The 25,092-nt window shown below is 43.7% G+C and overlaps 1 protein-coding gene and 1 long non-coding RNA gene across 5 annotated transcripts in view; one reads left to right on the top strand and one right to left on the bottom strand.

The window, feature by feature from the left end:
- The window catches only part of LOC117310653 (uncharacterized), a 38,777-nt gene extending 33,780 nt beyond the window's left edge, over positions 1-4,997 (bottom strand). Inside the window, exon 1 of one of the 2 annotated variants that reach the window (XR_012329472.1) lies at positions 4,802-4,918. This is a non-coding gene — a long non-coding RNA (uncharacterized lncRNA). Of the gene's footprint in view, positions 1-4,801 lie in introns of both variants that reach the window. The other variant, XR_012329473.1, reaches the window with a different exon arrangement.
- On the top strand, positions 4,432-18,532 carry LOC117310597 (carbonic anhydrase 5B, mitochondrial-like). 3 transcript variants are annotated; one of them, XM_033850317.1, is made up of 4 exons: positions 4,432-4,755; positions 7,902-8,005; positions 9,379-9,565; positions 17,740-18,532. In XM_033850317.1, the coding sequence occupies exons 2-4, from the start codon at positions 7,976-7,978 to the stop codon at positions 18,099-18,101; spliced, it is 579 nt and encodes a 192-aa protein (XP_033706208.1). In that variant the 5' UTR covers positions 4,432-4,755; positions 7,902-7,975; the 3' UTR covers positions 18,102-18,532. The 3 variants fall into 3 exon arrangements, with proteins under 3 accessions (XP_033706208.1, XP_033706207.1, XP_033706206.1); XM_033850316.2 differs by having other exon boundaries at positions 4,434-4,755; positions 5,757-8,005; positions 17,740-18,529; XM_033850315.2 differs by lacking the exon at positions 4,432-4,755 and adding an exon at positions 5,076-5,858.
- Positions 18,533-25,092: the final 6,560 nt, after the last annotated feature.

Here is a 25,092-nt window from a genome sequence, read left to right on the forward strand (position 1 = left end):
ATGTGGGGGGTTATGTATGCTCCATTTACCTGCAATAAAACAAGATGTAGCAGGGAGAACCAATGTAGCTTTTAAATTTTGAAGCTGATTGTTCTGCTTCACTGTCACAAACAGGTATTTTGTAAACCTATACAACCTCGAACACTGTGAGCTTTCATTTTTTTATCTTTAAACATCTTAACCTCTATTACAGGTCTATCTCAACGATCAGCTCCTTCTAGAAATCTTTCTTTTCTTTTGTTTTTGTTACAGATTTTTAGCTGTTACTATTTGTTGCGGACTTGTCTAATCTACTAACTTTTTATTCTCTCTTTGTCCTGTGTTCCCATAGCATTTTGTTCACATTTGTACATGGGTCTATTGCCAACATGATTTGCTTTTGGGTCCTACAAAGTTTAAGCTCCTGGAGGGCAGGGACTATATTTGGTTCCATTTGCATTTCTCACGGCCCATGAATATTTGGTAACTTAATTACACTGAATTGACTTATTTGAATCATAAATGGGCAGTTTAAGGAGCTCAAGACTGTGGAAATGAAGTATTACGAGGTATATTGCAATTTTTTTGACATTCCCAGCCAGAGAAAAACAACTCCCAGTATCTTTGATAAACAAAGAACCCTGGGCTTTGGAAAATTTTTGTCTCCACTCCTGTATCTTATGCCCTTTTCAAGATGAGAAAAAAAATCTGAAGCTATGATATTAGAAGGCTCATCAAATTTTGTAGGTTAATCAACAACTGTAACCATTATGAACCTTGACTTTTTTTCACACAGGGTAACAATTTTCTAGTTCAGAGAAAGTTAATCACTAATGTTTGGAAATAAAGATTAATTCAGACAAACTAAGTGAGTGTAATTCTGCCAACTTTATATTCCTAAGGTAGCAATTTAAAGGACAATTTCATAAACAGGATGCATATGCACCTGTCTGAGTGTCTCATCTGCATGAAGACCAATACATTAAAATAAGTCCTATGTAGAATGTAAATTGCTGCAGCTACTATGGAAAACAGTACGCAGGTTCCTTAAAAAACTAAAAATAGAGCTACCATAGGATCCAGCAATCCTTCTCCTGGGCATATATCTGAAAAAGATGAAAACTGTAACTTGAAAAGATAATGCACCCCAATGTTCACAGCAGCACTATTTACAATAGCCAAGAAGCAACCCAAGTGCCCATCAACAGACGATAGGCTTAAGAAGATGTGTTATAGATACACAATGGAATATTACTCGGCAATAAAAAAGAATGAAATATTGTCATTTGCAGCAATGTGGACGGACCTAGAAAATATCATATGAAGTGAAGCAAGGCAGACAGAGGAAAGCAAATGTTATATGATATCACTTATATGTGGAATCAAAAAAATAATACAAATGAATCTTTATACAAAACAGAGACTCACAGACATAGAAAAGAAACTTATGGTTACCAAAAGGGAAAGGTGGGGGATAAATCAGGAGTATGTGATTAACAGATACACACCACTATACATAAAATGGATAAGCAACAAGGATTTACTGTATACCACAGGGAACTATATCCAATATTTTATAATAAACTATAATGGAAAATACTCTGAAAAAATATATATAACTGAATCACTTTGCTGTACACCTGAAACTAACACACTGTAAACCAACTATGCTTCAATGAAAATAAATAAAAATTTTAAAAATAAAAATGAAAAAAAATAATTCCCATGTAGTAAAAACAGGACTTTACTGACATTTCTTCCTGAATGTTTCTTTCCAACTTTGCTTGGGTGTTGTATTAAGAGTTTTCTCGGGACTTTCCTGGTGGCGCAGTGGTTAAGAATCCACCTGCCAATGTAGGGGACACAGGTTTGAGCCCTATTCCAGGAAGATCCCACATGCAGTGGAGCAACTAAGCCCGTGCGCCACAACTACTGAGCCTGCGCTCCAGAGCATGCGAGCCACAACTATTGAGCCTGTGTGCCACAACTACTGAAGCCCATGTGCCTAGAGCCCGTGCTCCACAACAAGAGAAGCCACCACAATAAGAAGCCGGCACACCACAACAAAGAGTAGCGCCAGCTCACCGCAACCAGAGAAAGCCCGTGCCCAGCAATGGAAACCCAATGCAGCCAAAATAGATAAATTAAAAAAAAAAAAAGTTTTCTCACAGTTTTGACAAGTCATGATATTCTTTCTAGGCTAAAGATTATTGCAACCATGCTCTATAGAGTAGTATTTTCCATTCTTAATCTTATATCTGGCTGCCAGTTAGTGTCACCCAGTCACATTTAGCCCTGCCAATAGGTACCGCCTTTACCAACCTCTACGAAGAGGTAGAGGAACCATGTATCTTTCAGGTTAGATGCTCTCATTTTCATAACAGAATTTTAAGCTACCCGCATTCTGCTTGATATACAAAGCATATGAAGTAATCAACACATCAAAGTTTCTGCCCTTAAGTTTTGGCCAGTGACAGTGACCTTGATCTTTCTACTGTCTGAAAACATCAAAAACTTACAGTACGAAATGTTGTTTTTGAAGACCGCCTAAAAGACGTGCATGCAAGACCTCTATTACTACAAATCAGATGCCAGATAGGTTGTTGCAACCACTCATCCATCCTGGACCCACAACAGACATTGTTAATCTATTACAGAACATTTTCCTTCAGACCCTGGACTCAGCCACAAAACTTCCCAATGCAGTTATTCAGTCAGTCGACATGTGAGCTAAAACTTACTTGCCATCGTGGGGAATTATGATCTAAATGCTGCCCTGGCTAAGCCATACCACTGAGGGCCTGTGATCTCAAATAAACAGGAAAGTCTGGGTGGTTCACAAAATTGATTTAGTTGTGCTTTGTGACTGTGGCAACAGTTTACATTGAGGGGATCTGTATGAAACTCTTTATGACACACTTCATGACACTTGTTTCCTACTTAGTTCATAGCATCATTATGATTAGGAATCAGGATTTCCGTTGGGACTAAAAATCAAGAAAAACTATGCTTCTCGAAAACAAACAAATGAACATGCAAGGCATTATGCTAAGTGAAATAAGCCAGACAGAGAAAACAAATACCATATGATCTCACTTGTATGTGGAATCTAAAAAACACACATACAAACAAAAAACAAAACACCGAACTCACAGATACAGAGAACAGACTGCTGGTTGCCAGACGCAGGGTGTGGGGGTGGGTAAAATGGGTGAAAGTGGCGAAAAGCTACAAACTTCCAGTCATATTGATACAATAAATAAGCCATGGGGATGCAATGTACAGAAAGGTGACTACAGTTAATAATACTGTGTTGCATATTTGAAAGTTGCAAAGAGAGTAAACCTTAAAAGGTCTCATCACAAGAAAAAAAATTTGTAGCTATGTGTGGATGTTAACTAGACTTATTGTGGTGATCATTTCACAATTATATAAATATTGAATCATGTGTACCCCTGAAACCAATAAAATGTAACATGTCAATTATCCCTCAATTTAAAAGAAAGAGACCAGCACTTACCAAGTCCTTTTCCACCTATAACCGACCCCCTTACCACATCTTCCCTAACTTTCTCATCAATTCTTGTCCCATCCAAACCCAAGCTGGGGAACTTCAGGCTATAAGCTCCTTGAAGTTTGTCTTCTCACTGGAACACAGTACTCCATAAATATGACTTCAATGAATGAATAACTGAATGGCTAATGGAAAGTGCCCTTCCCCTAGGAGCGCCCACTCAAGAGGTTTCTGGACAGGAAAAAAATAAATAAATAAAGCTGGTAATAACCTCTTCACTTTTCTCCTGTGGACCCAGAATTGTAAATGGAGAGAGTAAAGAAAATTAATCTCAAAGTAGGGGGCCAGAAGCAGAAATCTAAGTGTGGTGTTGTCTCCACAGGTCCTAGACAGCAGGAGGGCACGAGGGACCTAGAAAAGTCGTCTGATGGAGACATCCATCAGGAAGTAGAGGAGTGTGCTTATTCCATGCAGCCCGCTAGCATTTAAAGTCGCCTGGGAAGCTGGTAGGAACACAGTTCCAGTTGGTCCTCAGTTACGTTTCCTATCCGGTTTCTGCTGTTGGACTTCTGGTGTTTGGAACTGGGAGAAATATGAAGAAAATCCATTTTTAGGCGAGGAGCAGAGATCTACAGGCTCGTCTCACCCTATACACGCCACTAACATCTAGCTCCGAGACCCGGGCGACTTTCTCCTGAAATTCGTGAGGCCCGCCCGCTTCTCTGCGGCTTCCCAGGACCAGGCTCGGCCAGCAGAGGGAGAGCAGGAGGCGTGGACCAGGCCAGAGTCCAAACAGAAGAGGATGGCCTGGGAACCCAGGGAGTGGCCATGACTGAATGCGGAATGCAGGGAAATGCGCATGCGCGGAGTTAGCGCGATCAATGGGTACCTCAGGGTCGTACAGTGCGGCGTGGGCGGAGCGCCGGGATTGGCCAGGACAGAGGGGAGTGGACTATAGAGGGGATGAAACGTAACCCGGGCTTGAGGGGCGGGGTCTGGACACCGTGGGAAGGAGCGTCAGCGACGGCCACTTCGGGAAGAGCGTGGCCTAGGCGGAACACAGAGGCTTGACGTGAAAATGTGGGACTCAATCGGTGCGTAGCCGCTCGTAAAGGCAAGACAGGCTTGGTCGAGACTGCGGGAGAGGTGGACAGAAACGAGCGTGGCCCAGAGGATAAAAGGAATGTGAAAGGACTCGGATCAGGGGCGTGGACGCCGATGAAGAAGCGGGGCCACGGAGTAGCGTATGGGATGCAAGTGACGTAAGAGAAAGGAGGTCCCTGGTGTAGGTGCAGTGTAAGGACTTACCGTGAACGTGGGCGCGGCATGTCCGTGGGGGAGTGCCTTACAGTTCTAAGGTGTACAACAAAGATGGTCCGGCTCCAAGGAGGGGTGGGCCCACGGCGAGGCCAGGGGTGCGGCCAAGTTAGCGCGCCGGCGCGTGACCGCGGCCGGAGGCCAGGAACGATGGCAGCAGGGGCGTAGTCAGGACAGAGAGCAGGTGCAGAGCTGGGTGGAAAACAGGTTCGGGCTCCGACACGGGGAGCGTGGCCAGGGCGGGACTTTAAGCTTCGTCGGTACGTGGGCCGGTCGCGCGGAGACGTGACGTGAATAAGCGAAATGACGTGTCCCGGCGTGAGGGGCGCGGCTAGGCATAAGGGGGCGTGGCCAAGATGGCCGCGCGCGTGAGCCTCTCACCCCGGTAGCGAACAGAGTGGTTCCCACTCTGGGGAACGTTCGGGTAAAGTCCGGCGGCGATGTGGAGCGTGGGCAGCAGGGGAGCGTAGGCCTGCAGAGAAAACAGGGATCCTTTCATAGACACGATCACGCGCTGCAGTGGGCCCCGGAGCCGGGACAACTGTTGGCCTCGCTCGGATGGCCGCAGTCCCGGCCGGGCTTCTCTGTACGATGGTGGTATGGGAGGCAGGGAGTCGCTCCACCTCTGCTCTAATCCTGTTCCTCCGTTCTGAGGGTCACCAGAAAACTACACCCCCTTACGGTTTTGTGCATTTAAAGGTAGAACAGCTGTCCCAGAGAGTCTGGGAAGTAAGGGGGTTGCAGTTTCAGAAACCGAGGCCTAGCAGACTGGATTCACTCATATCTGCGTTGTTGATTTTCTTCCTGACTATACCAAGGGCTACGGACGGATTCACAACCACACCCAGGGCAGGGGATCAGCAGCTATATCATGTGGACAAGTTTGAGTCTTCTCTACTCCTCAATTCTTTCTTCTTTTTTCTTTTGTGCCCCGTCCTGGAGCTAGAGGGGAGGAACCTACCAAATACGGACGCTGTTGGTGGCTGTAATTCTTTGTGGCGTGAGTTGAAAGCTACTGCTCAGAGGATGCTGGAAAGTCATTATTAGTGTAATTCTCTCTTGTTTACTTTTGCTGAGAAAGCTTGAGAAATATGGGGAGATAATGAAGGTGTGTACACCTTATGTCGAGTAGAGTTCATTCTCTGTCAACCACTGAAAACCACATTGCTTTCTGCTTCCCCTTTTTCCTTTGCTGACAGTGGTCATCTCCACTCTGCTGCTTAAAAGTCTTGCTGGGGTATGGAGAGAAGTTGGAAGTCTCTGGTGAAGGAAGCTTGTCCACACGCTACCCATAAGCTGCCCCTGCACATCCCTCAGAAGGGGCTCTGTTCTCAGCCTGCACTGAAGTCCACAGTGAACCAATGTTCCCCAGCCCCATGCCCCCACTCTCCCTTCTGGTCCTGATAAAGAGCTACACTGTTCTTGAGTATTTTGGAAATGAAAACCTTTCAACTTTCTAGGGCTTTCCTACTTCACTCAGAAATTGTAAACTCAGTACCAGGTCTAAAATGCACCTAAATGCCGAAAGCAGCAAGGGCACCATTTCTGTGCCTGTGCACGCCTGCCCCGTTGTCCCTGGAGCCAGGCAAAAGGCTGCCACCACTCGTAGTTGGAATACAATGAGTTGAGTTCCTTTTGACTGAATATGAATATTGAGGAAATCTGATGGAAAGAGGGAAATGCATTTAATATCATTACACTGGAGCAATTAGTGTGCTGGAGCAATTGCAGCACACTAAGCAATTATAGAAATGTAACCTTTGGCAACCCTATATTGGGATCATAGAGAAGAAGTGGGTGAGAGGAGCAAGCTGAACTTTCTCAGTCAGATAAGGAAACATAACTTCTAATTTAAATTTCAGAGAATTGCAAAAACGCTGTCTTCCTTTCTAAATCAGAAGGCAAGAAAGTGAAGGGTCCATCTGATAAGAATCAAGGAATTTTTTTTCAATGCAATATGTAACCTTTAGTAGGTTTCTGTGCTTTGTTTTGGGGGGTTTTTTTTGGTGTTTTGCATAAGTACAAATGGCTTAACCAGGCAGAATTGAAGAGCCAAGGCATTTAATAAATACACAATCTACAAGTGATTCTAAAAGGCTGTTAGAATCTGTTCATTCACACATTTCTGTCTGCAAAACAGCAGATAAGGACGGTGTAAGTAAAACCCAAGAGCATATATAATCAGTGATAGCAAAGGGCATGTAGCATAGAAAGCTTACCTTCCCCAGGGCCCATCCAGCTCATGGTCACACCTTTCCTGTGCCTGTACAACAAAATATAACTTATTGAGAAAATGTATTCTACATTTATACGTTCCAGGGTTCACCTGGGGCCTATTTAATAATGAGTATTAGTTTATTTGTAATGCTAAATTTTGCAGTTTATAGTCTATGTGCAAATTCATAAACATTTTTCTGATAAGCATCTTTTTTTCCGAAGCACATACCTGAACATTAATAATCTCACGTATTGTTACACGTATTGTAGCCTAGCATTAGCTAAATTAAGTTTCTTTCTATTAGGATTTCCCTGGAACCCTCCTTGCCCCTGACCTTCCATGCTCCATTCCTTCCTTGGTTGCTTTTGACCATTCCTTCTCCATCTCTTGGCCTCCTTAATAACTCCATTTTGTTGGTCTCTATATACCTGTTAACCCTGGGGGGAGGGGATTTCCTTTTCTCTCTAGCCTCACAACCTCTCGAGCACCAGAGCTGCACTGCCAACTCTCCCTAGACCTTTCCTCTCGCCTGACCCCTTGCCACCTCAAACCCAATAGAATTAGTAGTAAGAGTGCCATCTTTCCCTCGCTGCCAGCTCCTGTGCCGGGTTCTGTTTCTTTGTTCAGGGGTTCATCCTCGTTCTACCATGAGGTAGAATATTCTACCATATTTCCTCACTTGAATTATTGGAATTTCATTTCAAACTCCACATGCCCAAATCTGAGCTGCTGATTTCCCAACCCAAAACCTTTTCCGTACACAGTCTTCCCATCTCAGTTCGTGGCAAGACCATCCTTGCAGTTGTTTAGGCCAAGCATCTGCCAGTCATCTCTGACTGCTTTCCTTCACATCTTATGGTCTGTATCCCCAAGATACATCCAGTACCCAGCCAATTCTCACCACGTCCATTGTGACATCCTTAGTTCCAGCCCCTGGATTATCCTGAATGGGCTCCCTGCTTCTTTCTTCCATCCTGGTAAGTTTCCAGTAGGGCACTGTGAATGAGCTTTTAAAAATGTAAATCAATTCAAATTCCCACCAGCAGTGCAAGAGTGTTGCCTTTTCTCCACACCCTCTCCAGCATTTATTGCTTCTAGATTTTTTGATGATACAGCCACTATGGAGAACAGGTTCCTTAAAAAACTGCAAATAGAACTACCATATGACCCAGCAATCCCACTACTGGGCATATACCTGAGAAAACCATAATTCAAAAAGAGTCGTGTACCAAAATGTTCATTGCAGCTCTTTTTACAATAGCCCGGAGATGGAAACAACCTAAGTGTCCATCATCGGATGAATGGATAAAGATGTGGCACATATATACAATGGAATATTAGTCAGCCATAAAAAGTAACGAAATTGAGCTATTTGTAATGAGGTGGATAGACCTAGAGTCTGTCATACAGAGTGAAGTAAGTCAGAGAAAGACAAATACTGTATGCTAATATATATATATATGGAATTAAAGAGGAGAAATAATGTCATGAAGAACCTAGGGCTAAGACAGGAATAAAGACATAGACCTACTAGAGAATGGACTTGAGGATATGGAGAGGGGGAAGGGTAAGCTGTGACAAAGCGAGAGAGAGGCATGGACATATATACACTACCAAACGTAAGGTAGATAGCTAGTGGGAAGCAGCCACATAGCACAGGGAGATCAGGTTGGTGCTTTGTGACCACCTGGAGGGGTGGGATTGGGAGGGTGGGAGGGAGAGAGATGCAAGAAGGAAGAGATATGGGAAGATATGTATATGTATAACTGATTCACTTTGTTATAAAGCAGAAACTAACACACCATTGTAAAGCAATTATACTCCAATAAAGATGTAAAAAAAAAAATGTAAATCAGAGTATGTCCCTCCTCTACTCCGAAAACTCCATTGTGTTCCCATTTCTCTTAGAACAGTGATTCCCAATCAGAGGTGATTCCCCTTCTCCAAGGGACATCTGCAATGCCTGGAGACGTTTTTGGTTGTCACAAATGGAAGGAAGGTGCCACTGGTATCTAGTGGGTAGAGACCAAGTGTGCCGCTAAACATGCTACAGTGCAAAGACTAGTCCTTTACAACAGAGTTATCTGGTCAAAATGTCAACAATGCCGAAGCTGAGAAACCCTGAGTTAGAGAAAGAGCCTTTACAATGGCCTACATGTCTCCTTGATATGGCATCCACTACCTCTGGACCTCACCTCCTACCACCCTCTGCCTGGTTCACTCCACTCCTGCTGTATTTACCTCCCCCTCCCCCATACTAATAATCTGAATGATGTTTTCCACGTGATCGGCCACCTCTGTTGTTTAAGGCTTTTCCTCCTCTGTCCTCATTTTGCCTCTGGATTATTAGGTTCCTGCAAGTTACTTGGGAGCTGATCAAGACTTCAAGCTAAAGATGGTGATAATGAGTCGCCTGAGGGTCATTCTTCAAGCCTCTCCATGCAAGGCACAGTGGAGAAGGTTCCAGATTCCGAGGTCCATGCTAGCAAGGCCCTTCAGCCTCTACACCTGCACTTACAGAACCTGGAACCGAGCCTGTGAGTACATGGCTGCCTGGAGAGAACAGAAGCCTGGTTGTTTCCTAACAGTCACATGTGTCTGCAGCTCTGATGTCAGTGGCATTCCAGACTGGGATTAGATGCCTTGAGAACTGAGAGCATAACCCATTATTTCTGTTTGTTCAAATATGGAAAGCCTTTTTCTCCCCTAGATTTATTGAGATATAACTGACCCAAGTCTAAGGTGTACATGATGATGATTTGATACACGTACATACTGTGAAATGATTACCACGGTGCCGTGTGGAAAGGTGTTTTCTTCACCAATTTTAACTTGTTAAAATGATGTCATGCAGAAATAGGTCAAAGAAGTCCTAAGTTTCAAATACTTTGAACCTGTTCTTTATTGTTTTTTGTTAGCAACCGTCTTTCTACTAAAATTGATCCACGGACTGCGAATTATTTCTGTGAGTCTGAACATTCTGGAATTTGCATATTCATGTTTGCAAGCAGTTCAGTAGCTTCATACTCTGGAATATTCCGTCCCTCGTTACAAATTGCAGAAGAGGTGCTTCTAGCTGACCAGCTTGCCGGTGTGTGCTCCGCTGTGAACCCAGCAGATCAAGTGAGGCAGCAGATGGTCCTCCCTGACACCACGGCGCTACTGCCATGGGCGTGGGTCGTCCTGTGCTGTTGGGGTGGACTGTGCACTGCAGATGCTGCATGGCATCCCTAAGTGTCCCCTGGGGGGCCAAGTAACCCTGGTACAGAACCCCTGAGATGATCGGAGAGGATAATGTGTGTGTTGGTGGAGACATGAGTTTAATGAAATGGTTAAGCATATCTGCTAAGTAGTTACATATTCTCCACCATTCACAGTGAATTCACACAGAGTTTTCCAGTGTTGGTTTGCTTCCAGATTCTAGCTTTCTCAACTTTTCCTCCTTGGGTTTACTCTCTTTGACCCTATTTTGCACATCAAACAAGGAATTTATTAGTAATGCTAATCTAGCTAAATCTATTGCCTTGAAACTGCTTCATAAATATATTTTTACTGTAAGTTTATTTTGTTTCCTCCGATATTGACTGTGTTCTCATTAAACTGAACTGGTCTGAGTCATAATAAATTTCTGGTCGCTGGGTGTGTCTTCCTACCATGAGGCCCACATCCTACCCAACTGGCTTATTCTCAACACTGGCACTTTGCGGTCTAAGGCTTAAAATGGAAAAAAGTAGTCATATTTACCTAGTTACTAACAGAAAGAGTTTTTTTAACAGAAAGTTGAAAGTTAAGGGTCTAAAATCCAATATGCTCATGTCTTTAGAATAGTTTGCTCCTAGGGAATTCCCTGATGGTTCAGTGGTTAAGACTCCACGCTTTCACTGCTGAGGGCCAGGGTTCCGTCCCTGGCTGGGGAACTAAAGTCTTATAAGCAGAGTGGCACAGCCAGAAAAAAAAAAGATAGATTAAAAAAAAAAGATAGATTAGCTTGCTCCTTTTGGTGCTGACAAAAACAAAATGTGGTAGTGACTTAGGGATGAGGGGCTTCCCTTGATTAATTTCCCACATTAGATGTTCTTGTTTGTAGGTTACTAAGACATACAGATGACAGACATGATTTGGTTTTGCTTTTGGTGTTTATACTGTCCCTCCTTGTTTCACCCAGGATAATATTTGGTCTTTGCTGTCCTGGACCACTGAGCATGTCCTGTTTGTATATCCTGGTTCCTCATCTGTTTAGCTGTAAGGACAATAGTCATTGTTTCTGGAAGTTCAGTACCCCAGTATACACTCATGGTCAAAGATGACCCAAAATTTCTGAGGGTTAGAAAAGGTAATGTTCAAAGTCCTTAGCTAACGCCTGTCACACAGTGAGAACTTGGTGTCCACAGCTACCTCTAGTACCATAATTGTTATCATCATCACCATCTTCATCACTATCATATGCTCAGCATCTCCCTCAGATGTCTGACCAATTTTAGGATCCGGGAGCAGGGTAGGGAGTACTGAAGGAGGAGGCTGTGGTGAATTTAGAAGCAGTATTTCACTGGGGACTGTGCCCTGTGCTCTACCTTCACTGTCTCCCTCCCCAGGTAATCCCTGGTGTCAAATTAAACTGCTGTTTGCTGTGACCTCAAGTTGCACGCAGTAAATGTTGACAGTCCTAACCCTGCAGACTGGTAATATGATAAAATAAAGATAAAATCCTATACCCGTTACCCAAGATGAAAAAATTAATTTCACTTCATGTATCATCTACTGAAATTTAGCCTAATTGTCACATAAAAAAATTTTAGTTAGAGTAGATCGGAAAACAAAACTCAACAGTAAGAAAATCCAATTAAAAAATGGATCAGGGCTTCCCTGGTGGCGCAGTGGTTGAGAGTCCGCCTGCCAATGCAGGGGACACAGGTTCGTGCCCCGGTCCGGGAGGATCCCGCATGTCGCGGAGCATCTGGGCCCGTGGGCCATGGTGGCTGGGTCTGCACGTCCAGAGCCTGTGCTCCACAATGGGAGAGGCCACAGTGGTGAGAGGCCCGTATACCGCAAAAAAAAAAAACAAAAGTATCAAAGACCTTAACAGACACCTCATCAAAGAAGAATACAGATGGCAAATAAGCATATGAAAAGATGCTCCACATCATATATCATCAGCAAAATCCAAGTTAAATAATCATGAGACATCAAAACACACCTATTAGAATGGGCAAAATCCAGAACACTGACAACATCAAATGCTGACAAGGACATGGAGCAACAGGAACTCTCATTTACTGTTGGTGGGAATGTAAAATGGCACAGCCACTTTGGAAGACAGTTTGGTAGTTTCTTTCAAAACTAAATATACTCTTACCATACAATCAATCAATCAGTCCTCCTTGGTATCTACCCAAAGTTGTTGAAAACATGTCCACACAAAAACCTGCATACAGTTGTTTATAGCAGCTTTATTCATAATTGCCAAAATTGGAAGCAGCCAAGATGTCCTTCAGTATGTGAATGGATAAATAAATAGTGGTACATCCAAACACTGGAATGTTATCAGCACTAATAAGAAAGCTATCAAACCATGAAAAAACATGGAGACAACTTAAATGCATATACTAAGTGAAAGAAGCCAATCTGAGAAGGCTACATATTGTATAATCCCAACTATATGACATTCTGGAAAAGCAAAATTATGGAGACAGTAAAAAGATCAGTGGTTGCTAAGGATTGGGAGGAAGGAGGGATGAACAGGCAGACCATGGAGGATTTTTAGGGCAGTGAAAATGCTCAGTATGATACTATAATGAATGATACATGCCATTATACATTTGTCCAAACCCACAGAATGTACAACACCAAGAGTGAACCACAATGTAAACTATGGACTTTGGGTGATTCTGATGTGTCAGTGTAGGTTTGTCAATTGCAATAAAAGTAGCACTCTGACGCGGGTTGTTGATAATGGGGGAGGCTATGCACGTGTGAGCATGGGCAGTATATAGGAAATCACTGTACCTTAAGTAATAAAGTCTTTTAAAAATTAAGCATGAGACCTTAGAGCATAAGAAAATAAATGTAAAAATGTTAATTCTTAATTGAATGAAATATAAACAACATCATCGAGAATGGAAATAGTACATATTTATTAATTGCTATTATTCCAATGATTCATATTGTTCATGATCTCTCATTTTAGAAGGAAGAGAAATTTATTTTTCGGATAAATTGGAATAGAATGGTACTGTATAAAATGTAGGCACTAGACCCACATGGGTATTCACAAGTAAATTAAAATTCATTAAAACTTTATAGCCACAAATGCCTAGTACTTACCATACTGGCCATTTCCATCATCAGCGAAAGTTCTATTTTACAGCACTGATCTACTAATAACTGAACTGTGTTAGAAAGTTGTTCAGCTATTTCTTCAATTAATTTTGAAGGATACAAAGCTGGGAGAATAAGAGTATTAAAAAGCTTGTTTTGGGCTTCCCTGGTGGAACAGTGGTTAAGAATCTGCCTGCCAATGCAGGGGACATGGGTTCGAGCTCTGATACGGGAAGATTGTACATGCCGCAGAGCAAATAAGCCCGTGCGCCACAACTACTGAGCCTGCGCTCTAGAGCATGTGAGCCACAACTACTGAGCCTGCGTGCTACAACTACTGATGCCTGTGCACCTAGAGTCTGTGCTCCGCCACAAGAGAAACCACTGCCATGAGAAGCCTGTGTATCACAACGAAGAGTAGCCCCCGCTCACCGCAACTAGAGAAAGCCTGCGCTCAGCAACGAAGACCTAATGCAGCCAAAAATAAAAATAACTTAATTAAAAAAAAAAAAGAAAAACAGCTTATTTTACAATGTCTTCACAAAGAACTCTGATAATCGCCAGATAATCCAGACTCAGGATGCCCCATATTGAGTCTTTTCATTAACAGTTAGATAACCTTGAGAAACAATGGACAGATTAAGAGCCCTTTGGATTTAATTAACGACCTCAGGAGTATCTGCAGCTACAAGGAACTAACAAACAGCCCTGAACTGACCACCAGGAAATGTGGGCCTTAGTCTCCTGCACTGGTAACTGCATGAGATGCTGTGCTTACCTGGGCTCAGCATGAAAGTGCCTTTCACAACCCTGATGCTCTAACAAGGCAATTTGTGATTCTGTGACCATCCCCAACAAAGTCACATTGAGGGTCCCTGTGTATCCCATCACTGCAATAAGCCCTAGGCCTGCTAGGATGGCGTTCAATTTGACGAGGAAATAGCCCATCTCAAGAAAAAGGACAGTACAGGGCAAGGCACCGGAGAAAAAGCTAGTGACGGTATACAGCAGTAATGTCCAAAAGATACATAAGGCGAGCCACATAGACACTTCTAAATTTTCTAACAGTCACACTAAGAAAGGGATAAAGAAACAGGTGAAATTAAGTTTAGTTGTATACTTTAACTCACTATATTCAAAATATTATCACTGTAACATGTAATCAATATAAAGATTATTAGTGAGGTACTTTACAGGATTTTGTTCTAAGTCTTCAAAGCCCAGTAGGGTATCCTACAGTTTCAGCACTTCTCACTGACTGACCAAGGGGAGTAGCCTGGCAAGGTTCTGGAATAGCGTGGCAAGACCAGAGCTTGGGAAGAATGAGGAGAAATAAAATTAGATGGGCGAGGTGGGTTCCTACTAGGAAAACCTCAGTGCTTGGATGCAGAAGCTTGGACTTCACATAGTCTTTAACATGGGAACAACATGATGAAGGTGGTAATTTAGGAAAACTGATGGATGGCAAAACACAGTAGAGGGGAGTAAGAGAGGAGGAAAAGTGAGCAAGAGGACCTTTCCTTGAGGAAAAGTCTGTGGTACAGGGGCCTGAATGAGGCTGATGATCATGGGCTGGACAAAGAAGAGATAAACCTCAAAGATCCTTAAGGAGAAAACAATGCGGCGCTCAGCAGAGTAAAAGGAAAGATAAAACGGAATGACCCCTTCCCAGTAATGCTCTTTATCTTATACATTCAATCCACAAGCAGGGACTGAAAGCCAACTCAGTTCTTCATGGGGCTTGCAGAGCCGTGAGGGTGCAGAAAACTAAGCATATATGCATATACTTATCATCATACCCATGTAATAAACGATTTGAAGGAAAAGATCAGAATGCTATGATTAATAAAAAAACAAGAGAGGATCGCATAAGAGGATAGGGAGGTGCGGAGGCGACACTTTTGCTGAAGAGGTGACAATTAAAAAGCCAAGAAGAGGAGCCAGCCCTGAGCTGAATGAGGGGAGATTGATTTCTGAGAAGGAGCAGGAACTGAGGGGCTGAGACAGGAATGATCCCGAAAGACGGACACCCCCGAGGCTGGAGCTGAAGGTGGTACAAGCACAAAGTAAATCGAAGACAGGACCAGTCATGTAAACAGGAACTAAAGCTGAGCACATCCTCACTGTGGAATCTAAAGGGATTGTGTTGCTCTCAGTGTTACATTAGTGACACCTTCCTAACGACAGTGTGACGTCGTGCCCTTAAACCATGGCTGACAGAATCACTCTGTTTATTTCATTCTCCCCACATGAGAAGAAGCTGGAAACGCAGGCTCCGTTAGTCAGAACACGTAATCACCTTCCGACTTTGAGGGGAAGTCTGAGTAACCACCAAGAAATCATTTTAATCTGTATTTTGTTAAAATGCAGGAAGAGGAAGGGAGGAGAGAACAAAAATGTGAATTTATCTTTAGCAAAACGCGCCCTGGGCAAAAGCTGGCTTCACGAAGAGGACAGTGAAGGGGACAAGGGCTCCCTGGTGGGGGAATGCTCCGGGTTCCTAAAGGAGGAGATGGATGGGGGAAAGAAAACCTGGAAGCTGAACTTGTGAACCGAGGGGCATACAAATTGACGGGAGCGTTATGACCATACAGCTGAAGGAACAGGCCCAGTTTCCTTGGGCTGGTGTTTGTGTGGGTGAGAGAGTAGACTCTAGGCCATTTCCTGAATGAAGTGGGGGACGATTTGGGTGAAAGAGGGCATCATCTTAGGGATCTGCTCCTTATTCCCTTCTCCCCTAGTCTCCTTACGAGACCTGCACGAGCTTGTTTTGAAGGGTGTGAATGCTCAAACCCTCAGCCTCAGTCTGAGCATCTCAGAGCGGACAGTGTTGTCAGGTTTCTTTGTGCCGGCGGGCAGCTTTAAGACTGAATCATGGCTGTTCTCGGGGTTTCTGGAAGTTTTAAAATATCAAATTAAAAATTAATCAGTATGGCTGATTCATTTTGTTGTGCAGTGGAAGCTAACACAACATTGTAAAGCAACCATACGCCAATAAAAATTAATAAAAAAAATTTAAAAAATTAATCAAATACAGCTTTTTATCCCAACAATAATATTTGGATAATCAATACTCAAAGGGCATATACCCAGTAGGGCGCTACAGGGCACGGAAAAAAGGGAGGGAGGTATGGCTCCTCCCTGCAAGGAACTTGCATTCTAATCTGATACCAATATGACTATTGTACCAATTCGTATGCATTTTTCATTTTAGATTTCTGAAACAGAAAGTCCTCCTTCTCTAAAGTAAGTTCTTGTTGTTCAGAAGTTATTTAACACTAAGGGAGAAAACCCAAAACGTTGGGCTCGGACCTCTCTAGAGATGAGATTACCGCATTATACGAAAAACTTGAGCCGGGGGGGGAAAAAAGAGGAAATGCCCTGAGTTTGCCTATTGTCTTTTGCTCTAGACCAAGATTTCTCAACCTTGGCATTAATGATATTTGGGGCCACGTAATTCTTTCCTGTGAAGGCCCAGCCTAAATACGTAGGATGTTTAGCTGCATCCCGGCCTCTACCCACTAGATGTCAGTAGCACCCTCCTCCAGTTTTGACCACCGAGAGTGTCTCCAGACATTGCCCAATGTCCCCCGGGGTCAGAATCGCTCCCTCCTTTGAGAACCACTGGTCCAGAAACTGCCTTGGAGCGCTCTGTGTCTATGCTGCTGGGGCACTTGTACCAAAAAAATCCAAGGTTAAGATCCTGCTTTGGGCAGCTATCTCAGGAAGAGAACCGTCTCCTCTGTAAGAGGAAACCAGAGGCAAGCTTGTTTTTTACGACAAGTGGAGTGCCAGTGACCCTGCCACGCACAGGGGGGTTTGACTGGGCAGCAGCTGCCTTGTCATTTTCGCCAGTCCTCAGACTCATTCTCCGTGGTGGGGTGAGGTGCAGAGGGTCGTTGGTAATGATTTATCTTGATTCATATTTTGTCCAGCTTTCCTGTTGGTCTCGGTTCTGCCCATCCGTGCTGATTCTAAAGGGCAGAGAGCTGGACCACCCGAATTATACATGTGTGTTCTATCCATTATGTGTGGATAGCTCTTTCTTTGTTATAAGAAATTTCCTGAGATTTATCAGGGACTTGCCACAAAGACCTGGCGCTTGACTCTTTGGTAGAAAAATCACCGTCAGTGATGTCATCAGCACCCTTGTGGGACAGAGTGTGCGTGTACACCTTAATATATACAGTGTCATAGCTATTCATGTGGTAGGACTCCAGGGGCCTTAGCAATGCTAACATTCTACCCAGGCTTTGCAGGATGGCTGCCTAATCCTCACAGCTGGCTCACGTAAGAGGTAAACCCAGCATACACGCTTACATGGGACCATATCATCCCCGCAGTGGGATTCCAGCTAGTGTCATCTCGAGGACAGACCCGATGTGCTTTCTCCTAGTGCACCCTCTCTGGGAGAGCGTGGACCTGGTCCTGGGGGGTGAGTGCCAGTCGCCCATCAACGACCGGTGGAGGGACAGTGTCTACGATCCTGGCTTAGAACCGCTCACCGTCTCTTACGACCCGACCACCTGCCTCCGCGTCTGGAATAACGGGTACTCTTTCCTCGTGGAACTTGAAGACTCTGCAGATAACTCAGGTGAGAGCCAGACCTGTCTGTGGGCTCATCTGGAGTTAAAGGGACAGTTTCATGTCAGCACAGGCCACATCGCGAGGCCTCCATGGGAGCGGGGACCTCTTTTGTTAGCAGTGGCATGGGACCCACCGGACTCTTTTTTTCGTTGTGTGATACACATAACATGAAATGTACTCTCTTAGCCTTTTTTTAAGTATATGGTTCAGTAGTATTAACTACATTCACACTGTTGTGCAACTGTCACCACCATCCATCCTCAGAACTCTGTACCCATTAAATAATAACTCCTTATTATTCCCCACCCTCCAGCCCCTGGCAATGAACATTTTCCTTTTGTTTCTATGAATTTAAGTTTTGGGTATGTTATCTACATTTTCAAGTGTAAAATATACAAATCAAGTATTTCTGATGAAAATTTAGCATCCAAATTGATATGTGCTGTATGTATTAAATACACAACATATTTTCAAGACTTAGTAACTTTTCACATTGATTATATGTTGAAATGACAATATTTTGAATATATTTGGTAAAATAAAATGTTTTCAAAATTAAGTTCACCTGTGTGGTTTTTTTTTTTTTTAACTTTTTCAATGGAGCTCCTAGAAGCTTTAAAATTACCTCTGTGGTTTGCATTACATTTCTATTTTTAGACACTGGTATAAAAGGATAAAAGCAAATAATACTAATAAATATCAGTTAAAATGTGAGATTTGATAAGAATGTATTTTAAATGGAGTAAAAAGATAAAGGCAAACAACTAAGGGAAATTCAGGAAAGGAACTAAACATTTAAGAGTGTGATGTGACTATACATTTGCTGAGTGCTTCATTTATCTCCCATAGAAGTCTCTGTGGTGGACCCTCATCTCCGTTTTTAGATGGAGAAAGTAAAGGTCAGTGAGGTTAAGTGCTTTCCTGCCACGTCATTCAGCTAGCACCTGGAGAACTGGACTGGAGATCTGTGGACCATACTCTGCACAGCACCTCTGAGCTCCTGCAGGTTCCATAGGTAAAGGCCTCCTGCAGGCTCCCTGCCTTGGTCCACTCTGGATGCTGAGTGTTTTAAGGATACCCAGGTTTTAGTCTAGTCAAGTATGGTAAGACACACAGACGTGGAAATGGCTATCATGAAGGAAGAATTTTATTATACTCACAAATACCTAAAAAGAGGAGACATGGCATGCCATGCACGGCCACATGGGGAAGCACCAGGGGTGGTCAGGAGGCAGAGAGAGCAGGGGAAGACATGGACAGAACCTTTGTTGTGTTTCCATGGGAAGGAATGGGTGAGACAACATAAGCAGGCTTAGGATTGGCCACTTTGGATAATTTCAGCAGGCTCTGGGCATAGAGGCTTCCCCCAGTTGTCTGGTACGTGGCCCTGGGGTGACTAGGGCAGAGGAATAGTAGCTCAGAGTATTAAGAATCCCAAAAAGGAAGTCGTTGGGGTCTGAGCTCTGGATTGGTTGGTTTGTACATGAAAGGCATGCTCCCTGTTGTTTGTTCTCTCTAGCAATTGACTAACCCTGGGAGAGGTGATCCCTCTAGCATCAGCAAGGCCTCAGATATCAAAGCATCAAATATAGAAACTGGAAAACATAGCTATTGCACTGAAGCTCCTCAGGACTCAGGGGCCTGAACTGAAAGCTGGGCCTTACTACGCGCTGGCTTGCCCTGACAGCTTCAGCCTCCAGAGCCTCTGTGCGCCAAGCACCAGTGAGACCCAGAGGGGGAAGCTGATGGAGTAAGGGACACGTTTTCCTGCAGACTGTGGGTTCCAGCCTATCAGCAAACAGCCTGCTTATTTGTTTTGTATCTACTTTCACTCAGTGATGTTTATAACATTCTAAATTGTCAATTTAAGTGCAGTTCCAGTACTGTGGATTGTTTTTAGGTAATCACCAGGTATCTGACTTTATCTTACTTTTTATAATATGTTTTATTTATTTATATTCTAATTCATTTTTGGCTGAGTTGGGTCTTCGTTGCTGTGCACAGGCTTTCTCTAGTTGCGGCGAGCGGGGGCTACTCTTCGTTGCAGTGCATGGGCTTCTCACTGCAGTGGCTTTGCTTGTTGTGGAGCACCAGCTCTAGTTGCGCAGGCTTCAGTAGTTGTGGCACGTGGGCCCTAGAGCACGTGGACTTCAATAGTTGCGGCTCATGGGCTCAGTAGTTGCATGCGGGCTCTAGAGTGCAGGCTCAGTAGTTGTGGCACACGGGCTTAGTTGCTTCATGGCATGTGGGATCTTCCCGGACCAGGGATCGAACCCATGTCCCCTGAATTGGCAGGCAGATTCTTAACCACTGCACCACCAGGGAAGTCCAGGTGTCTGATTTTAATTCACGTTCTATTATTGAGCAACCGTGGATCTTGGTAGCCAAAGAGATGTGGGTGGGATGTCCTGGAACGAATCCCTTGCAGATACTGAGGGACAACTGTATTTAGAAAGCTGCATAGGGGCTTCCCTGGTGGAGCAGTGGTTAAGAATCATCCTGCCAATGCAGGGGACACAGGTTCGAGCCCTGGTCTGGGAAGATCCCACATGCTGTGGAGCAACAAAGCCTGTGTGCCACAATTACTGAGGCTGTGCTCTAGAGACCATGAGCCACAACTACTGATCCCGCACGCCACAACTACTGAAGCCTGCATGCCTAGAGCCCGTGCTCCACAACAAGAGAAGCCACCACAATGAGAAGCCCACGCACCACAACAAAGAGTAACTCCCGCTCTCTGCAACTACAGAAAGCCCGTGTGTAGCAATGAAGACCCAATGCAGCCAAAAATAAATAAATATATATTTTTTAATCTAGAAAGCTGTAGATAGTTCATTTCCCGAGAGTGGGTTTAATTATTCTGTTATTATGCTATCTTTAGTAAGAGAACCCTTTTAAGTACTGTTAAGAGAATTGGACTCGTGAACTTTAACTGGTGATTGAAATCAAGTTTCTGGTGCTCAGAAGAGGCAGATCAAGTTAACAAATGCTCTGTACTACCTGGGTCCTGCCAAGGCCAGCGTCTTTGGGTGTGTAAATGCTGCCTAAGCACCTGTAGGATGGAACAGTAGCACGCTGATAAGGGAATAGTGAGACTTCTGGCTGAGGTCGAAAATGAAGATTAAAGAAAAAGATTAGTTCCCAGTGGTGATAGAAAATCCTCCAACTCTACAAAATTGTCTTCACTCTGCTTAACAAGGGCTCCATGTGACAACCACTGGGCTTCAGCAAAATCCCTTTCAGCAGAGGAACAGGAATTCTCTATTTGCATACATTTGGGCTACAGTTTGCTTCCTGTTTCATGATTTGTTCTAGTGTAGGAGAGATAGAGATAAGAAAACTCAGCACGTTCGTGGGGAGTACAATGCCTGTCTGTGAAATTAAACCCAGAGACAGATAGAGGTGGTTTCTGCACCCAGCAGTGTGCCGCCTTCACGCCCAAAGCGCCCTTCATATCTGTAGGGAGGACATTCAGAAGGGAGTATTCAAAACACTGGATAGTTCCTAACCTCAGCACTTTCACCAAAGTTTTAAGAAATACTCCCCAAGACTCCTTTCTGTATCCAGAGCCATTTTGGAAGAATTCTCAATGGTAGCAAGGAAAGAGGTTTCTGGAATTTGTGATCTTTTACTTATTCATTTAAAATTTATTTTAAAATTTTGCATTTGTTTAAACTTCTTAGTTTTGTTTTTTGGGTTATTTTTGGCCACACCGTGTGGCATGCAGACCTTCCTGATCTGGAATCAAGCCCGTGCCCCCTGCAGTGGAAGCATAGAGTCTTAATGACTGGACCACCAGGGAAGTCCACAAACTTCTAATTTTTGGGTAGATAAAATTCACAAGTACAAAAGTATATATGCCATGAAAAACATGCCCTGTTCCTTCTCTCACCAATGACAACATTGTTCTCTGCCTGAGCCCTATGCACCTGGAAAACTGCAGAAAGTTAAGAAATAACCCCATGCTTTCGCGTTCCGGGAAAAGGCTTACTGCAAAGAACCACCTTTCCCCACAGGACTTAGATAAGACTTGTGAACAAACCCTTGTTACATATGACAAGGCCAGACACAGTCTCGAAATTCCCATTTTTTACCTTAAAAATGATTCAATGAACTGTTGTACCCACTGATCCATCAGAACAAAATGCTTGACAACCAAACTTTGGTTAAGCTCCTCTCCTTCGCCGAGACCCTGGAGCTTTGGCCCACCCTCAGCCCTGGTCCAGGAAGATCCCACATACCATGGAGCAACTACCGTGCACCACAACTACAGAGCCTGTGCTCTAGAGCTCGTGAGCCACAGCTACTGAGCCCACGTGCCACAGCTACTGAAGCCCGTGCCTAGAGCCCATGCTCCGCAACAAGAGAAGCCACCGCAATGAGAAGCCCATGTATTGCAACAAAGAGTAGCCCGTGTTCACCACAAATAGAGAAAGCCTGTGTGCAGCAAAGAAGACCCAACACAGCTAAAAATAAATAAATAAATAAAATAATAAACCAGTAATTTAATAAATGAATAAATAAATAGAATATGGCTAACTATCACTGGGGGAAATAGAGTCCATTATGTGTTCACTTCAGTCAGTGTCTTTTCCAAATGGTTTTCATCTAGGGCCTCCCAAAAGGGAGTCACTTAAAAGGCATTTTATTTTAATGTCTTTTAAATCTGGAATAACAAGTTGTTTGCTCAGCTGCACCCAAACTGATGATCCTTTCTAGATATCCAGTGTTCTCACGGATGTCTGATTCATCATTGTCTCTAGGATCTTCTTGATATTAATGGGGAGCCCAGAAACAAACAAAAAACTTGCAATTTTTGCATATATACAAACACACATACATGCATACACACACACACATATGTTATATGAAGTGTATTTTAAGAAAAATAACTTTTTTTTTTTTTGGCTGTACCATGTGGCATGCGGGATCTTAGCTCCCTGACCAGGGATCAAACCCATGCCCCCTGAATTGAGAGCGTGGAGTCTTAACCACTGGACCACCAGGGAACTCCGCAAAATAACATTTAAAAAGGAGCCATTCCTCTTTATCAATTCTTCTTTTCCTTCTTATTCCTAACTATTTCCTGACTGTGGTGGCATGTATTTTATATGGCACCATAAAATATGCACCATATTTTATATGGTACAAGTATTTCCTTTAAAAATAAGAGAATGACCATTCTATAAATAACTGCTTTGAATCTGGACATATTTTCTTCTTTACTCTGGTGAGATCCTTTATAATATACCTAAAATGAGGCTCCAATTTCCTCAGCCTATAAAATATCCAGAGGTATTCAAAGCTGCCTTCGAAACATTGGAAACCATATGATCTGAGATCAGTCCCAAGAGGAATGGCCTGGGCCTCACACATGGGGAAGCTGTTAAAACCTCATCCCAGAAGTGTTCAGTTCTCCTTCACTCTGGAAATCCTGCCTTCACATGTGTGAAATGTGTCCTGGTGGAAACAGCATGTGACCTGGTTGGGGACTGCTGAGACCCTGTGAGCAGGTGGTAAAGGCAGCAGGGGGTTGGCTGGGAATAAAAGAAATGGAAAATAATGAGTTTTGCTTGACAGTGACCGCTGGCTTAGTTGTTCCTAGCTCCCTTTCGCTCCATTCAGAGAAGCGGTCTTAATAGGCAAGGTGCCCTCAGAGGGTTTGGAGAACGATCAGAAAGAAGACTCTAGGGGCATATTTAATGAAGAGAAAAGAGTACAAACACCACTTTGCTGCACACTTAGACACACACTGGACGACTGAACTCTCTGCAATGATGCAAATATTATATGTCCGGGGTGTCCAAATGGTCACCATCAGCCACCTGTGTCTACTAAACACTTGAAATGTTGCTAATACAACACACAAACTGAATAATTTTATTTCATTTTATTTTATTTATTTATTTGGTAGCACTGGGTCTTAGTTGCGGCTTGTGGGCTCCTTAGTTGTGGCTCACAGGCTCCTTAGCGTGGCATGCGAACTCCCAGTTGCGGCATGTGGGATCTAGTTCCCTAACCAGGGATAGAACCCAGGCCCACTGCATTGGGAGCTCAGAGTCTTAACAACTGCACCACTAGGGAAGGCCCTTTATTTCATTTTAATTAATTGAAATTTAAATTGCCACATGTGGATAGTGGCTACTCTATTAGTATAGCCTCAGAGAGTTTCATGTGGATAATGGAGTATGATTTGGCTCATGTAAGTATAAAATGCTAGGCCTGTTTGGTACATGTTTCTTAGCTACTTTCTGTTTCTAAGGCTGTGGTCCCTGAGGATTTGTATCACTCAAAATAAGTGTGTCTGTGCTCCAGCTTGTCCTCTGTCATTGTTGCTATCAGTCCCTCCTTTGCAAATAAACTTGTTTTCTTTTTCCCAGCCTGCTTCTTGCACAAAATCCCAGAGAACAGAGCTGCTTGCCAGTGCTTGACCCCAAGGTTTAACTCAAGAGGTTGAGAGATAGTCCTTCGGGGAGGGTTTGGAGACAGATCTCTCCAGCAGAGGTTTGGGGTGATCTGCCTTGACAAGACTCGGCTACCTTCTCCAAACAAAAGGTCAGGTGAATTTAAATTACTTACAGATGAGGAATGTAGGTTAATGGCAAGGTGAGAGCCTGAACAAATTGCGAGCTTGACAACAGCTACTTCTAGTTTCACTTGAGCTAGGCTGTGTGATGGTTGAAAATCAATAGAAGACCCTAAATTTGGGTTTGCTCACTAAGTCACTTCAGTGCCCTACAAGTGGTAACTCTGGTGGTGTTAAGCCCAACTAGGAACTTGGCCCAAAATACAAGGTGTGGTAAACCACCGTGACCACATTTTACAGTCCTGATCTGGATCACAGCAGGGTCCCCAAATCCCCAAATCTGATGGTAGCAGCTGAAAACTAGACCCATGTGTGATCTGTGCCAGATGTCACCATGCTCTATTTTAAGTTTTTCTGAATGACACGCATTTCCACATTACATATAAAACTAACAGAAAAGGGAAATTATCCACAGACATTTAGTACAATCCCAGGTTCCATTCCTGGCCCTTTGTGCTATAAGACTCCTCCTCAGCCTTGTCTTCTGGGTTTCCTCTGGGGGGGATTCCTAAGCACAGCTGGCCTCCTTGGGGGGTTGGGGATGTGCTAAGTCAGTATTTCCCACCTGTAAACAGC

The sequence above is a fragment of the Tursiops truncatus genome, assembly GCF_011762595.2.
Source record: "Tursiops truncatus isolate mTurTru1 chromosome Y unlocalized genomic scaffold, mTurTru1.mat.Y SUPER_Y_unloc_1, whole genome shotgun sequence".
NCBI lineage: Eukaryota > Metazoa > Chordata > Mammalia > Artiodactyla > Delphinidae > Tursiops > Tursiops truncatus.

Bases quoted from the DNA above. Each gene is read 5' to 3' on its own strand.
- LOC117310597 (XM_033850317.1), top strand. From the start codon at position 7,976: ATGGGCTCCCTGCTTCTTTCTTCCATCCTG. The intron at 8,006-9,378 runs GTAAGTTTCCAG...CTGGATTATTAG, and splicing joins TGCTTCTTTCTTCCATCCTG to GTTCCTGCAAGTTACTTGGG. The intron at 9,566-17,739 runs GTGAGTACATGG...GCTTTCTCCTAG, and splicing joins CAGAACCTGGAACCGAGCCT to TGCACCCTCTCTGGGAGAGC.